Genomic DNA, 17,627 nt, shown 5'->3' on the forward strand with positions numbered 1-17,627 from the left:
CTTCTGCTAAATCCAAAATCCAATTTTTCTACAGAAACTTGCTCCAGAAGTCAGTGTGAAAATAGACTTTGAAACTGGAGCAGTACGCATTTATTTTTTTTCTCCAATAAGTGGTCCACAGACTATTCCTGAAGTGAGCAACTACATGAGACAAATAGGAGGAAATCAATTTTTGAGATACCAAAGATAAAAAGGAACAATTTCCAGAAGTATATGAATAGATCAATAAAACTGCTGATCTATTTCTCAGTGGAAAGGCAAAATTAATAAAATTTGATGCCAAGAAAGTCAAAGTGACGATGCTCCATTGCTCACTAAAAGGTCGTATGAGCAAGTGTCTGTATTGTTACCTGCAAGAAAGATGTCAGCTGGGAACCACTTGGAAACTATTAGTGGTTGAACATCACAGTAAAATACCTGGAAACCTGACTGAATAATCTTGTTATCATTAGCAGTCCTTCTTGAGAGTGTACAGGGGATGGACAAAATACTGTCAGACTGGGAAAAAAGTCAAACACAGTATCCAAGAGCAGTTCTCAGAAGGCAAGTGGTAGCCACAAAGAAAATAATCTCTTCTGCATGTACCTGGTGGACACAGCCTTGGGAAATGGCCAGCAGAATAATGCTATGCATTTCCTCACTGGACATTCTGCAGAAGAGACTGGGTAAAGGTCAAAACCCCCTGTTTGGAGGGTCACAAGAGTAACTGGTTGTGGTTTAAGCAAACGCATGGACTAGATTATTTCCTGAGGTCTTTCCAGCTCTGTTCTCTACAATTCTCATGCTCCACAGGGTTAAACAAGTTTGGAAGTCACTGGGGTTTTGAAGCCTTGATTATTTTGTTATTCTCATGAAATGATCATTACTGCAGCTGTTGCTGCAGATGCAGTGACTGACCAAGCTACATTCTCCCTCTAGAGAGGTCTACTCAGTACATGTAAAATTTATCTGGATGATAAAAGATTAACATCGCTTTGAAGTTACTTTATGGTTTCTGACATACACATCAATACCCCTTCAAAATTCTGGAGAGAGTCCATGAAGAGACAGGTCCATTATTTACACAACTGAATTTAAAAATCTTCAAATGACACCACCACTTTTGGAATTTACTTGTTTTACTTAATGGGCCTCTCAACATAAAAGCATTTTTGGCAAGCCCACTAATAGTCACTCAACTAAAGAACTGATTTAAAACAGCTGATTTGCTTTTCACCACCACTGCTGCAACAGTGCAACATTATACTGATGAAGCAGCATACAGGATAATGCACCTCTTTTTTACTCCGGAGTTTAAAACCCTAGTTCTCCAGGTACATCTGCTATCATCATGCAATTGTATTCCCACTGGCCCTTGTTCAGGCCCCTGTAATGGGCTGAAACAGTAAAAATATGGCCAAATAGTTCAGCCTTAGAAATTAAACCAACAGGTGCACAGCAGAAGGGTGATCACAGGGAAAAAAGAGCATTCAATACATAGGAATTTTTATTATCCTGCTTTTCCAGTTGGTGTCAAAGGCTTTTCAGAGCCATGCAGGAAATGAATTTGCTGAATTTTCTTGTGAAGTGGTAGCAGTATATATGAGATACAGGGGAAAGCATACAAAAAAAAAAAAAAAGGACAAAATACGTTTACTATAAACTGTTGAATGGCAAATTCTGGGAACAAGAAGGAGAGAGAATTGAAAATAAAGTTGTAGCAGCTAAGCCATGAAAAGGCGTGAGAACAAGCTGCCAGAAGCTCTTTGCAGCTGTGGTGAGAAGAGCTGGTCGAGTATTTCAGAAAATAGCCGGCAGATTTGCAAGCTGGACCAGAGAAGCATTGCAGCCAGGTCCGTATCTCAGGCTTGCATGATGCAGAAGACCTGCAAATACAGCGAAAGCTGGGCTGCACCTGCTCCTTAGTACGTTAAGGATAAATCACTTGGCTCTTCCCCACTCACCTACCATCACTCCTGCATGACCCAGCTACCACCACCTCCTCCTCCTCCTCCTCCTGCCCGCGTAGCCAGGCTTGCCTACTGCTGGTGAGATACCAAGCACAAAGCAGGGAGCGGACCCTGCCTGCCCCGGGAAACTAAAAACCAAGGGTGACCTCAGGCCGCTGAAGCCGATGCGCACTGGAGGAAGGGCGTCTACGGGACCGTAGGCGTCTCCGTCTCAGCCCCCCCGCCGCGGGGCGGATCCAGGCCCAACCCAGCGCTGGGGCCGGGTCGCCGTCGTTGCCTCCGCCCCCTGGCGGAGCAGCCTGCCGGGTCGATCGAGTCGAGTCGAGTCGAGTCGAGCCGAGCCAGGCACCGCCTGAGCTGGAACTGGTGCTGGTGTCGGTCCTGCTGCCGCGGCCGCGCCCGCCGCTGCTGGGGGAGGCGGTGTCTGCGCCGCGCCCCCGCGCTCCGCCCGCCCCCGGCAGCAGCGGCAGCGGCAGCCTCAGCACCTCCGCCAGTTCGTCCGGCAGCTCCAGCACCATGGACCTCTCCTTCATGGCCGCGCAGGTGCGGGGAAGGGTCGGGTTGGGTTGGGTCGGGTTCGGTGTTCTCGGGGCAAGCGGCGGAGCGCGGCGGGTTCTTCTCCGCTCCAAACTTGCGTCGCGCCGCGTGAGGAGGGGTCGGGGGAGAAAGGAAAATACAAGGGGAAAAGGGAGAAAAAAGCAGCTTGAATTGGAGGCGCCGCCGGATCAGAGGCAGGCGGGCCAGCTCCGGGCAGGTCACCTGTTAGCGCTGAGCCGGGCCCGGCAGCTGCCCGGGAGTGCTTACACGACAGGGAGGGGGCAGACAGCGTCTCTCCTTCTTTCGAAGGCAGGCTGCGAATAGACATCGAAGATGCGCTATTTCGGTTCTTCTCCCTTCCATACTGTGTTTGTAGGTGCATTTGTGCTTTTATAAGTTGTCTTTGCTCACAGAATCCGGCTTGGCTGGTACAGAAATACTCTGTTTGCATGAGCAAATTGTTTAAATCACAGCTAAGTTCTAGATTTCAGCCTGAGGCACAATTATGGGTATTGCTATTCAATGTGTTGATGCTTAATATACTGAGAAGTAGGTAATGGCTATAAGCTGCCTTATTCCAAAAATCGTCTTGGTGATTCCAACTGAGTTAGGTTTTTAAACAGACATTGCTGTGCTTCAGAAAAAGTCACACTCACTGAGCATCCATTTCATATTTTTCCGAGGCACAGATACCTAACTGTATGTGCATAACTGTGTTTTTTCAAGAATGATTTGGATCCAGGTTTGAGCTTATGCCAAAAAATGTCACCCTCTATTTGGAGGTGCAGTAGGGGCCAGGTAGGCCTTTCAGCACTGTTGCTGCCTGAGCACTGACTTGAGCAGGAGGTGGTTGGCTGAAACCAAATCTGATCTGTGCTGTATTGTGCTGTTTCATTAGTGCAATGGCTGTTTTGTCTTGTTCCCTTCCTGAAGTCTACTTCCTAAAGTCAGGCTCTGCCTTTCTGAAGATAGCTGTGGCTGTCCAAGAATCTCTTCCGTTTGGAGGTATTTCTAAGAAGAATATATTTTTAAGGAACTCCATAATGGGGAGGAAGAAAGCATCATTTCTACCAATTTGAGGTTCTCTTGATGACTGGAGTATTCAAAGGCAATTTTGTGTGTGTCTAACCATTTTCATATGGTCCTTCTCAGTAACATCAGTGAGCTCACTGTGCCCATCTCTTGTTCCTTCAGCTCTGAGTTGATGAGGGATGCCCCTGTTCTGCAGAAGTAGAGGAGCAGCACAGTTGCAGGTTTTATCAGCAGTCAGTTTTGTGTGCCAAAGCTGGGACTAGTGCTGCCCTTTCCTTTTCTATGCTTTCCCTTATTCTCGCTGTCCCCTATTCCGTGTATCTTCCATCCTAATTCTGTGCATTGGAAGAGTCACAAAGCTGGGTGCTTTAGTTCTCTCAGAAGTTCCCTGTACAAATATGTCTTACACTTGCTAAGGTTACTAGTGCAACAGTTTACAGTGAATTATGTGGTTTTCTTCCTGGTTCTCTGGGGTTGGTTTATTATTTTCCTTTGTCACAAGCGACAAAGAATAAATATTTTCATGTAATTTTGGTGAATTTTGGGAATCTGCCTTTTCTCAGGTGACACATTTTTTCAGGAAAAGTATTTTTGTTAAAATCTCATAGCAGGAAAGCCTCTCTGTGAAGAGAGGTTTGCCCTCCCCAAAGTGGGTATAGATCTCCTTCCTGTCCCTGAGGCAGAAGGGGCAGAAGCCTTCACTACATTTCCCCTGTCCCCCTCTGGACGCCATCCAGTAGCTTGGGGATAGGGACAGGCTTCAAGAAGAAGGTGCTGTGACGCACAATCCTTCCTGTGGCTCACTATGCCTTGGGAAGAAAAGATGAATACCTTGGAGCTGTCTCTGCTGTGAAGCCCTTTGGGTGGTGAGGGGAAGGCAGAAGCTCTGGGGATCTCTCCCAGTGGGGGCATGGGGCTTACCAGGTCTGCACAGGACATGTTTCACATGGGTATTTGCATAATTAACCTTTGATGAGCTATAGCAGAGGATTTATTGGGCTCCCCTTCTGCTGAAGGAAATGAGGGTCACTGCGTACAGCTGATGCTATGGTTCTCTCTGTTACTCTGCTGTCACAGGAATCTTGTGGTTTCTTTCTGAACTGGGCAACCCTTTCTGTTCCTGTTGCCACAGTGGTATTTAACCCCCAGAGGCTCACTTCTCTAATTTAACTATTTTCTTCAGCTTTCTTTTTCTTTCTACATATGTCTTTTTTTTTTTTTTTTTTTTTTAAATCCTCTCTGGTGGTGTGGTTCATTGAGATGATCTTCATTAAGGACTATGTGAGAACAGAAGAGAATTATTGGCCTGTGCACCGTGCTCATAACTACTTTTAAAGATGCTCTGCTATCAGTCTTATTAACATCCTCATGACCCGCAGTGGGGATTGTGTTTTATGTGATGAATACCAGCTGCATTAATACTTTATACACGGAAATAGGTAATGCCTAAACTGAGATGCTTAGTGGCATAAAAGCAATGGTTATCTCTCAAGTTAATCTCTCAAGTTAATTTCTGCAAGATACTGTAGACTGTTAATGTTCCTACAAGTTGCTTTTGTGTATTATTCTTATCACACCTTTTCACTGCTCATCATGGACCCAAATTGGATTTGCTAGATGTCTTGTGAGACACCACCATCGTAAATAATCTGTACTTTAGGGCCCCTCTCGTGAATGCCCAGAGACAGAAGGTGTGTGTAAATTAGCTTACCACTTTCAGCCTCAGTGATACTGTAGTGTGTTATGGAGGCTTAAAATCTGGCCTCCTCTAAAATGCACGGGGTGAAAGGCCAATTAATGGAAGAGCTAAGTGTCTCTTAAGTAAAATTTTGGTGCAGTTGCTAAAAAGTTCAGTGGTGAGAGTCTGCACATCTGGATAACTGTATTGGTATGTCCACCTCTTTCAGACACCTGAATACAAGGAACCCTGTTTTCTAGAAGCACTGGGTGTAGTGAATAAATATGAATATATTTATATGGTATATTTATATATATGGTATATTATATGTGGTATATTTATATATATATGAAATATTATGTGGTATATTTATACATATGGTATCTGAATAAACCACAGCTTTCAAGCTTTCATATTCAGCACCTCCTTTTGTTTTTAAGATGTCTGTGAGATGGTTTGTGCCTTGGAGGCCCTGAAATCAATTCATATGCCAGCAGAAATATAAATCGAATGTACCTGTGAATGATATATTTATTTGATGCTATAGAAGGGATAATGTTTTACTGATAAAAATTATTGTTGTGGAACAGGAGATTATCAGCTAGTAATGCTAACAAATCCATGCTGCCTAGATACAGCATGAGGGTTTGAATGTGCAGTTTAAGCAACCACATCTGAACATCTCAGCTGTAGTACCTTTATTAGCTATGTCCTGAAGAACAGCTTTTGAGTGTAACAATTAAATCTGTGGTTAAAATAAGCCTTGTTGCATCTGTGAGTTCATCAGTAGTTGGTTGTGCAGGCTTGAGTGCCCTCTGTTCTGCAGGTGGTCTAATTGTTTTTTGTTAAGGTCAGTTGTGATAATAAACATGACTTGCACCTAGTCAGAGCCTATAAACTAGTACTTTGGTTTTGGTTTGTTGTTTTTTTTTTTTTCATTTTAAATCCATATTTTAATTAAAGTTATCCTGTACACCTCAAGATGCTATGTCAAGATGTTCAGCTACTGCTGAGCAGTATGACTGGCTCATTTCTGTGTGTTGTTCAGCAGTTTCAGAGTGCTCCTGTAGTCTAGGTAACCTCAGAAACAGCCTCTTATAGGTAGAGACTTTTTTCCCAGTGTAAAAGCCTGGTTTTAGGGAGTGCTGAGGGCTGGGTCAATCTAAGAGCACTCAGTGCTTTTCAGCAGGGGTTAGGGGTTCGCTCTTGGACCTTGAGTGCTGAGCTGCCACCTTCTCTGCTTTTGACATGCTAAAATAAATATGCATTTAACAACTAGCTAAAGCATTTCTAATGCAAAACCCTGTAACAATGAAAATTGCATCTGCATTAATGACAGCAGGGCTGAAACGTGTGTTCAGCTTGAGAAAATAGAAGTGCATAGTGGGGAAAAACAGGGGTGCTAGAGAAGAAAAAAAATGATGTCATGATCTTCAGTATGGTAGAAATCAACATGAGCTGAACAGCACCTGCAGTCATAATGCCAGTTATGTGTTTTTCGAGATTAGTATTGGCAATTCAACTTAAATGATTTCTCCAATTTTTGTTTCATATTGAAAATAAGGAGTGGATTTCTTGACCTTGCAATATTTTTATAGTTGGGTATATCCCCGTACAGTATATATATTATTTTAATTGTCAGATAAATGATCTTTTACATATAGAAAAGAGAAAAACTGATGAGGGCCTTGGGAGTATGGCCATTTCTGTGGATATATTTTTGGTCTCAGCCATCTACAATTTACATATGATTTATCTCTTGATTCCTTATGTTCAAAAGCTCTTTATAAACAACTGCCAAGGATTTGAAATGCAGTAAGTTGAATTCTCTGTGTTTAATTTCAGTGATTAAAAGTTGTATTTTTGTAATCTTTGGTTTCTGTTGTAGGGTTGATGATGCTTTTTAATTAAAAAAAAAACACAACATGACATGCTTCAGGAGCTAGAAAAATTGAATGAACAAATTTGGTAGAGAAAGCAAAACCATTTAAGTAATAAAGATAGTTTAAATTTGGTCGGTTTTGTGTTCTGTATTATCCTTCTAGGGTTTCAGGTCTGGTCAGCAGCGATTCAGGTTACTCTGACTGTATTGGCACTTTGGTGATTTGGCAGTGGTGATTCAGGTTTGGTGATTGGCACTTTGGTGATTTGGCAGTGGTGATTCAGGTTACTCTGACTGTATTCAGTCACTTTCCCCAAAACAGGGCTGTAGTCCTTGGTAGGTCTTGGAAAAAAAAACCCTTTAGCTAGTTATAACCATGTATAATAAGAAGTCCGAGGCTGCCATACTTCCACGTGTAACATATTATTAAGAACTATGTAACTTCTGGAAAGCGCTGGAAAACAGAGTAAACTGAGTTTATTTAGGACACATTTGACTTTAATACTCATATGTTCCAGAAGATGTGGACTGTCTGTCTTAGCCTGTCTATGTCTATACTGTAAAGCTGGTGTGTGCAGAGGGTGTATTTGGCATTTTTGGGCACCCAACCACCTGAACGCAGCTGCTGTATTTCCAGAATTCCCAGGCATAGGTGCAGTATCCTTTGATTGCTTTTATTGAATTTCTGGATGCTAGAAGATGCACAATTAGGATCCGCTGTGCTCTGCTGTATCAGCACAGAGGAACAAGAGCGCAGGGTAATCCTGCGTCTGTCTTCCCTCTTTTTCTTTATGTATTCTCCATTTTAGGGGTCAGGATGGATTCAAAGCCTTTATTAGCTGTGTGCTCTTTCTACAGCTGGGTAATCTGAAGGTATTAAAACAAAGAGGGTTTAGATTTGTGGTTTTGGCAGTTTATTCTCACTGGCTGAAAACAGAATCCATGCTACATGCTCAACATGAACTTGCATGGGTGCCATGCCTGTGTGCAACATATATGTGCCAAGAAAGCTGAATTCATTGGCTGTCTTCAGAGAGAGACAAACCTTTCAGTACTTGGAGAATCTATGCATAACACAGCTGAATGGAGTGGTCATTTGGAAGCTTTGACATTGCTGGTATAAGCTTAGGGTGGATTCATTCTACTTTCTTTCTTTAAGAAGTGTGATTGCCAAAAAATAAACTCTATGCTAAACCACATGGACCAGGATTTAAAGATTCATGAACCTCTCCTTGTCAAAAACTTCTGGGATTATAATCTAAGATGCAGACAAAACCTCTTTGATCCATAGTATCAAACATTAATAATGTTAGCTCGGAGGATGTAGGCATTCTCTTACATGACAAGATCAGTGCTCGTTTATGTATGGCATAACAAGATACTGACCATTGCTTTGCCAGTTTTGCTTTCTTTCAAAGGTTAAAGTAATTTTCTGTGGCATCATTTGATTCCTTCAGAATGTCTTGACCTATAATAAATATAATCAAAGCATCAGGAAGCTGAGAGAGCAGACCTGAGTTTAACTAAGTGTGTCTGAGATGTTCAAAGTTCAAACTCAAGCCCTGATTTCTTGCTGTGGTATGGCACAGCCACAGGGACCAGCCACATAATCCACATGCTGTGGAACTCCTGTGTGCAGAAATCAGTGGTACCCTCATCCAGGATGTTGCTAGCAGTTGAGATGAGAATAATTACTGGAGAAGTCTTTCTGCTAGCTGCTCAGCACAACTGCATTAGTTTTTTATTAGTGAGGGGAACACAAGGAATCCCTGCACTTTCCTTATCACTGCAGTAACACTGCAGACTGTGTTTCCAGGTCTTGTACAGCAGAAATGTCAGTTCCAGCAAAGCTTTTGAAAATTCTGTGGAGATTTGGGGACACTGGTTTTATAAGGTGTTGATAGTGCTTTTTGGAGGAGGCTGTTGTTCTAGGATTGTGCTTGTAATTGCTGTCAAAAATGATAAAAGCAGTGATTCCAATCCAGCAAAACAAAACACTGCACTTAGAACAAGTGTTTATTGTTCTGGTAACATCAGCAGGTCTGCCCTTTTGCTTAAAATGAAGTATCTCAAAGCCTGGTGCAGATGGGGTGAGAATGTGTTGGAATTCATAGGAAAATGTCCTAGAAGAGCAAGAGGAAGCCTACTAGGTCATACTATTAATACAGAGAAGGCCGAGATGTGTGTTTTGGACTGATTTGTTTTCCACCAATTAATAGCATGACCAATTTCTCATAGGAGCTACTGAATGTTAGAAGTATGTGATAGAAGGAGGGTGGTAGGGAAGGGAGAGTAGGTGTGGCTCAGGTGCTGCCTAGCAGAGTATTTGTGCAGTCTGGTTTTTGTAGCCTTGCCCAGGGAGGTTTAGAAAATACTGGAAATAAGTTCTTTTGTGTGATGATTAACTGTGAGACTAATTCTGTGAAGTCAGGTCTCACGTGTTTCTCTTTTTGAATGTGGAAAAGAGGTTTGTAAGATGACTATGGATGAACACATTCATAATCACTTTACAAAGACAGTGGGAGCCTTTCACAACACAGTTGATGGCAGCAACAGCTGCAGTCCTGTTGTACACAGAAAATAGCTACAGGTGGCAGGTAGGAGGAATGGAGACTGAAGAAGCACTACATTCATGCCAAACATTGCTCGTGTTTGGGTGCCTGGTATTTCTTGAGGAGTGAGAGCCCAGCTGTCATACCCTGAGCAGTAATGTGCTTGGCAGACTTGGTGAGAACTGTTTTTCTGGGCAGCATCTGTTTAAGCCAGTGGTATTGGGTCCTCAGAATCCATAGGCTAGAAAATATAGACTGGTTATAGATTTTTATTTTTTTTTTTAAAAGCTGTTTTTGGCTAGTGTAGGCTGAATGTCTCAATTCATTGATGAGCTGCAAACATGCAGGTTGAGATTCTGTTTTGTGTTTTGCTGGAAGTGGGGTGGATGCTGGCCATTAGGAAGCTAGTGTCGCCACCTTCATAAACTTATTCCCATACTGGGAAAAAGGCAAAAAACCCTCCAAATTTTTCCAAGGGTTGCATGTGATTTAGTAAAGCAGTGTGGTGCTTTGGGGACCATTGGTATATCATCAAATTAAATCATTGATCAAAGAAAATATTAAAGCATTCAAATGAAGTGCAATGATGTGGAAAGTGGAACACTAGAACAGCAACCAAAGTAAACTCAGCAGTGACCAGCTCTGTGTCACTTCTCTATCTGTCTGCTGGGACTTAACTTCCCTTGAAGATATTTTCTGTTATGAATGGCATTGTCTGCCTAAGCCAGTGAGGTCTGTTGGAGTCCTCTGTTGTTTCCACATACTTCTTGGTTTGAGTGTTAATCCCTTCCACTGTTAACAGGGGTGATGAGTTTTAAAGGCATCTTTTGAAATAGTGATGGTTCTCTTTTTTTCAGTGGATAATATGCTCAGGTGTGAAAGTTCTTGAAAACTGGTTGTAAACTGCTGATAGCAGTGTCCTCCATCAGTGGCTCAATCTACATCTCCTGCCAGTGGATATGTCAGGAGTTGCTCCATTTCCATGGAGTAGCATGGGAGCCTTTGGCAAACATGGTGCTGACACTGCATATGCAAGTTGTTAGCGCGTCAGAACAAAAAGTCAGAATGAAATGTCTGAGCTTTATTCTGAAACTGCTGAGCGGCCAGGTGTGCTCTCCTGTCCCCTCTGGTACTGAAGTACAATACCTGTCCCTACACTGAGCACTGGAGGAAAACCCACGGCCAGTTGTGATGCCAAGACCAGGAGTGTTGAACACTTACTGAATGCACTTTCGGAAGGATTACAGGGAGCAGAGCCAACAGAGGGTGGAAGATCTCTCCCTGCAAAGATGACCACATGGTGCATACATGGCAGCCAGCACTGCTGCTGTGAGCAGCAGTCACTACGCACTCTTTCACTCGCCGGCTTGCACACCCACATGATGTTTTCAGGTCTGTCTCACAGTACTGGCTGTTTGAAATGACACCAACTCTTAGACTGAATCTTCTGAAAGCTGAATTCCAGCTCCTTGTAGCTGCCAGAACCATAACCTGCCAAGCAGCAGCTAATTAGAAAACATTAATGTCACAATGGCTTCAGAAGAGCTCAGAGCCTCTTTGCAGCAGGCTGTTGGATCATAGAATAATAGAATAGTTAGGGTTGGAAAGGACCTTAAGATCATCTAGTTCCAACCCCCCTGCCATGGGCAGGGACACCTCACACTAAACCGTATCACCCAAGGCCATATTCCTTTTGTTTTGCAAAGTGATTATCTCCACTTTGGAAATGTTTAAAAAAATTATTTGGAAAAGCTTTTAACCTCATCTGGTTCTGTTTGTTGTAATTTTGCTTTCAATTTTTAGTGAAGGGAGAGCAGTCTAGGACTGACCTGCGCCTGGTTAAAACAAAACCAGTCTTCCAAACAAAACTTGACTTCTGCTGTGGCTTTTTTTTTCTCCTGCCAAAACAACTGGATGAGTATTTGCAAAAAGGGGAGAAGATGTGCTGAATTCTGTGACTGATAAAGCTACCAACCCCACAGAGTCGCTGTATAGAAGGAGAAAGGACAGCCATGTCTCTTTGACTGATGCATAGAGGTGTTGAGGTGTATATCTGGAGAAAAAAAGTAACAGTCAAACTGGTGAGGAAGCAAATATATTAAAATATAAAGTTTTGAAATTCTGTAAGTGCGGTGATCACACTTAAATTATCTCAGCTCTTAATTTAAATGTGTGCTTAAGGTATGTGACTAATTCTCTCAATGACACCTCTGTTTAAATGAAGTATATAATTAAGTGCATTGATAATCTGCAGTAAGTAGCAAAGCATTTGAGTTCCACTCAAAATAAATTGAGTTAGTCCTTTAATCTTTCTGCCTTACCTTAGATGTACCATGTAAGTTTTTATGGGCCTTTCTCAGAGGTTTTCTCCCAGCTTTTCTGGTGTATGCATGTCTGAAATGTTTTCCTTCCAACTTGGGTGTGCAGTCCAGTGTCAGTATCTTCTTCCTATGGCTCTCATATCCAACACCTTTACCTTCTGTAAATTATTTCAGATGCTATAGTTGCACCAGCTGAAGTCCAGATCTCACGGAGATGTAAGCTGAGATCTGGAAGATGGGAGCCAAAGAGTAAATGTTTCTTCTGTTCATGGACAGGAAGTGCAATTGGAACAGAGCAGCAAACTAAAATACTACAGTCCCTGAAAGTGTAAGCGATGTGGCAGGAACTTTCTCAGTTGTATTACTAAACACAGAAGTGTGTTAGTATGTTTGCATAGTCTTTACTGGGCTGCAGGTTAGTGAAAGTTGAGCAGAGTTAGATGTAGGATCTCAACCCCTAGGAATGGAAATGTTACCCCTCTGCTCTGTGGTTTTGTTGGTCTCCAGTTGGAGGAGAGCAGCGTATAATTTCATTGTGAAGGGTTCTGAATTCTCTTTAGATGCTAAGCCCAGCAGTCACTTCAGAGAAAAATACTGAAAATGCACTCCTCCCTCTTTGTCTGTCCTGCAATATCTTTCCCTCCACAGCTTTGGAGGAAAACTTTTATCAAATCTGTGGTTATTAACATTAAGGCACAGCAATTTATTATCGTTCTGTTAAGAGGTTTCAGCCTGTGAAATGTTTCATTCTGTGTTGGTCTCTGAGCATCTGATTGAGTGTGATGCAAAACAGTGCAGATGGGCAAGGCAGTGAAATCCTGCACTGATTTGTTGTTGGGGTGGCAGATGTTTTATTCTCCTGGTGCATTCTCTGGCATTTCCCACAGACATGAAGCAGAATCAGAAGAAACTGAATTGCTCTGCTATCTCTCCCTTGTTCTCTGGGTTATTTTTGCAACCCATTTCTCATGTAATCTTTTGAAGTGTGAGAAGAGGCATGCATCTCCTGACTTCTCTTACAGCTGTGCTTTATACTTTCACAGGTAACCTTTGTTAGACAGCCAGCTGTAATTGTCAGCATGAGTGGTTTCCATGGTGCATCTCTTTCTTATCACTTTAGGGTATTTAATACTCTTGACAGTGCTTTAATGGTAAGCGTTTGGATGACTGTATAAACAATCCTGCCTCTAAAACGTTTGTCTCCTGACCTCTGGTCTGCGCAGTACATAGCTGGCAGAAGAGGAGGGCATGGAGAAGGCAAAAGATGACATGCTGATGTAAACTGCTGTCTAGGCTGCCATGATACCAACCCCTTGCTGGCCCTTAAAGCCTTCAGGTGCCAGCATATGCCCCTGGGAATGCTGAGAAAGTGAAGGGAAATTGGAGGCAGTTAGCAAAGGTAGTTTTGGCCAGATTCTGGTGTCTTCCTCAAGCATGCAGCATGGTATGATTTGGGTTGATGCAGGGAATGCTGGCCAGCTCCTGGGAGCCAGCTTATCATTTCTAAAATTGTTGTCTTTGGAAATGGTAAATCTAACAGTTATTAGAAGTCTTAAATTCAGTTCTAGAGAAGAATAAATGGAATTAGGAGGGTCTCTTCTGAAATGAAAGTTGGTCTTGTCTTGCCAACTGATCTTTGCCATTAGAAAACTGATCATGGTTTTACTCAGTAAGTTTACTCTTGCTTAGGCAAGAGTAATTTCATCAATACAAACAGGTTCAATGCTTTTTTAGTGTTAGCTTTTGTAATTAAAAATAAGCATCCATGCCTTCTATAGCACATAGGCTATGAGGGTAACTCAACTGGATTCTACCACATCCATGGTATCTCTTTTTTACAGAAATATCTAGCATTTAGGTATGTGTGCATCTCCATGCTTACTCTAGAGATGTCTGGGCCCCTAGAACATAAGCAGTTAGGCATATGTTGTCATTTTGGTGAGAAATTACACACCTTGCACCCAAACACTGTCATCATCTATGGTGCCTGCACTCAGTCTGCAGGATGGTGGCATGACCAGAGAGGAGAGGGATTGTAACAGCAAGCTGCTGCATGTCTGGACTGGGCAAGCATAGGTGTGTATGCTCGGAGCGGCAGCCAAAGAGAAAATGGCTGTGTCTGTCACCTATGGGTGGCTTCTGCTGTGTTTCAGGGGTTTTGTCTAACTACTACATCTAGCAGTGACTTACTGCCTATATATTTTTATTGTTATTGTTATTTTTATCTATGGTGTAATTTCTTTCAAAATGAATCTTGCAGCCTGAGAGCTCTTACTGAAGTTTGGAAGACTGGGACTGTCAGACTCTGTACCATCTCAGTAAAGCTTGGCCAGCTCTCAGAACAGGGTGTGCTATTCCCAAGAAAATAGGCAGCATCATTGAGTGCTGATTTTGACAGAAAACCCAGCACCAGTTTAAGAATAATACAGCTCATGTATAACTCTGCCTGAGGATCATACTATGTTCCTGTCTGTCCTAGCAGCCATTCTGTTCACTGCCTGGCTTGCAGGAGGAGCAGAGTGGTGACAACAGACAAGATGCTGCAGCTGTCACACACATTTACAGCTTCTTGGTCACTGGCATGAGAATAAATGCAATGTTCATGCTGTTGCATGGTTAGCATTTTATTTTTAGAATCAGTCACTTGAAAAATATCAAGGCACAAGTAAAATAGCTCTGTCAGCACTTCCTGTGTGATTTGGAATCTAGTGCTTGACTTGAGGGTTCCCCCACTTCTGTTCATTTAATAGAAGAGAGAAGGTAAGGACCACATCCTTAGCAGATAAAAGCACGTTTCTTCTCTGGGTGAAGTTGTACCAAGATGGGATGGAGCTCTCCAAATGCAGGAACATACTGAATCTTGTCTTCTGATGCCATTTTTGTTCCCTGATTTTGTTACTGGCAATGAGTAATTATCTTACATGTAAGCAAGTGATATTTCCTGTAAAAAAGGCTGAGTGAATTCATAGTTGAGCAAATGTTTAAAGAAGCAACAATTACAGGCTGCTTTCCTGTCTTCTTGAAAACACTGAGAAGAAAAAAACCAAACCTATTTTTCTCTTTGATAGCCAAAAAAACAAATGCTTGAGCTCTTCTCTCCCAGCACTGCATTCTCAGAAATGTGAGCATGAAAATGGTTGTATTTAGTCACTAAATCCTTATTAAAGTAAAACAGTGTCTGACAGTAGGCCACTTGTAAACAAAGCAGTAAGTCAGGAAAGTTAACAGGAATAATCTGCGGTCTGCTTTTGGGGGTGAAGTGGGACAATCCCAGATAAACAGAAAGGAAAGCCCAAATAACCTACATAGGCACAGTATTGGGGGCCAAGGATGTTGCACTCTGTTTTTCCTTCTGTATCTGCTTTCCTTCTCCTCAGAGCTATGGAGGGGATCACACAGGAAGAGCCTCTCACTATTTTTGGCTTGGAGATGAGAGCAATCATCCCTTGTGTGACCAATCTACTATGCTCAGTCTTATCATTGGTAATTGCCCTTTAGCAGCTGTCTCTCAGAGATGTACTCTGGTGCAGTGGCTGATACAAAGGGAAACTGTATTCAGGCTGATTTTCAGTCAGTGTTCCTAACTGGGACTTGCTGGTCATGTAGGATGTCACCTATTGGTCTGTTTCTGAAGTATATGGGAAACAGCATGTGTGCTTATAAACTTAATGTGGATGGTGTTTTTAGGGACATGACCTTAGAGCTGCAATGAAACATTTAGGCTCCTTTGTCTCATCTCATTATGGAAGGCTTTGAATCTGGTCCTGCCATCTTGTTTTAATGTGGTGATGCATCCTTGCATCTAATTCCCAAATGATAGCAGCACGTGGCAATGCTTGAGTATCTCTGTCACCATTTGACCCTCCTCTGCCACATCTCTGTGTGATGGTACTGTTTCTCTCCTGTCCACTGCACCAGCTAGTACCAAGTAAGTTGGGTGTTTGTCTCTTAAAACAGCTGAGCGATGTATTTGTTCAGTAACTTATGTCCTATGTGCATGTTATGTACAGGATCCTGTACATGAATGTGTACCTCCTGATGTTGTTCCCACTGGTCCATCAGTAGCAGAGCTCTGCATTTCCCTGGAGGCACCAGACTGTAGCTTCCAGAACAGCAGTCTGCCTGTTTGGGCTTTTTTTATCTCCCACTCACATTTTTCCTCCTAATTATAAAAGCATATATAATCATAAAGCAGACTTGCTTTTCTGAGTCTGGTGATTGCTGGAACCAGAGCTTCAGGGAATTCATCTTTCAAATGTGCTACCATGCCGTGGTTTAAACCAAACCAGACAACTTGTTCACTCACTTCCCCTCCCTTCTTGCCCTCCCCCTACTCCTGGAGGGATGGAGAGTCAAAAAGAATGGAACTCCCACGGGTTGAGATAAGAACAGTTTAGTAACTAAGGTATAACACAAATCACTACTGCTACCACCAATAATAATAATGATAAAGGAAATAACAAGGGAAGAGAATACGACATCTCACCACCAGCCAACCGGTAACTCGCCCTCCCCAGCCTGACCAAGCACCGACCGATACCTCCTCCAACCCCGCAGTCTCGCAGCACTTCCGGGTAACTCCCAGTTACCTCCTGGGCATGACGTGCTGTGGTATGGAATACCTCTTTGGCTAGCTTTGGTCAGGTGTCCTGTCTCTGCTTCCTCCTGGCTTCCCCTCCTCCCTGGCAGAGCATGAGGCTCACAAAGTCCTTGGCCAAACCAAAACATAATTGTTATCAGCTCTGTTCCCAAGCCGAAAGTCAAAACACAGCACTGCACCAGCTACCAAGGAGGAGAAAAATGACTGCTACTGCTGAGCCCATTTTTGCTCTAGGAACATTCATTTTGCACAAAATGTAGGCTACCTTTACTTTTGTGGGTCCAAATTCAACTGCAGGCTGTGCACTGGGTTTATGTTACGGTAACCATCAGCAAAACCCTGAATCCTCCAGAATTCGATGGTTTTGGTTTTTGTTTCACAGAAGCTGCACAGATAGCCTCTGTCGTGGTTTAAACCCTAGCCAGACAGCTTGTTCGCTCGCTCCCAGTGAGTGGTGCTGGGCTGAGAGCAATCGAGCAAACACAGCACTGCACCAGCTACCAAGGAGAAACATGACTGCTACTGCTGAACCCAGGACATTATCCACCCCTTATTCCATACCATTCATGTCATGCTCAGATCCCACATTTTCAATACACCATCACTCTCCCATATATATACATCCATATACACACAGACCAAGAGAAAGAGATCATTTTCTTAGTGCCTGGACCAATCCCTATAATGCTGCTGAGTCCATTCGGTCCATGATGTCAGGTTCCATCTCTTGTAACAATCTTTCAGGGCAGGAAAGGCTGTGTGCAGTACTGGATCATTGCCTACTGATGCTGATCGTTCCTTTACTGCAGAACTCATCTGGTTCTATCAAAGTTCATTATCTGTTGGGATGATGGTTGGAGGGAAGTCAGGGCTAGTCGCTGGTGACCTGGAGACATCTACTTGATGGGCTAAAAAAGCATTACACAGCAGGCAACAGCATACAATTAAGTTCATTGGCTGTTTTCCCCTAAAATCAAATTCCCTTGAGGTATACATCGGACTTCCCCATCTTCCCGCATCACCCACCAAGTATATCCAGGTCCCTGAGCAAAAGCAATCCCGCGAGTGGGTTTGCC

General features: G+C 42.9%; 1 protein-coding gene across 1 annotated transcript in view; it reads left to right on the plus strand.

Annotated features, from left to right (window-relative positions):
• The first annotated feature begins 2,336 nt into the window (after window positions 1-2,336).
• CUNH14orf132 (chromosome unknown C14orf132 homolog) overlaps window positions 2,337-17,627 on the plus strand; it is a 38,067-nt gene continuing 22,776 nt past the window's right edge. Inside the window, exon 1 of the mRNA XM_057428401.1 lies at window positions 2,337-2,492. Coding sequence (XP_057284384.1) covers window positions 2,466-2,492 — 27 coding nt within the window. The 5' untranslated portion in view covers window positions 2,337-2,465. The remainder of the gene's footprint in view (window positions 2,493-17,627) is intronic.

Source organism: Pezoporus wallicus, unplaced genomic scaffold (genome assembly GCF_028554395.1).
Source record: "Pezoporus wallicus isolate ANWC-B61680 ecotype Strahan unplaced genomic scaffold, APGP_CSIRO_Pwel_v1 contig_6936, whole genome shotgun sequence".
Classification (NCBI taxonomy): domain Eukaryota; kingdom Metazoa; phylum Chordata; class Aves; order Psittaciformes; family Psittacidae; genus Pezoporus; species Pezoporus wallicus.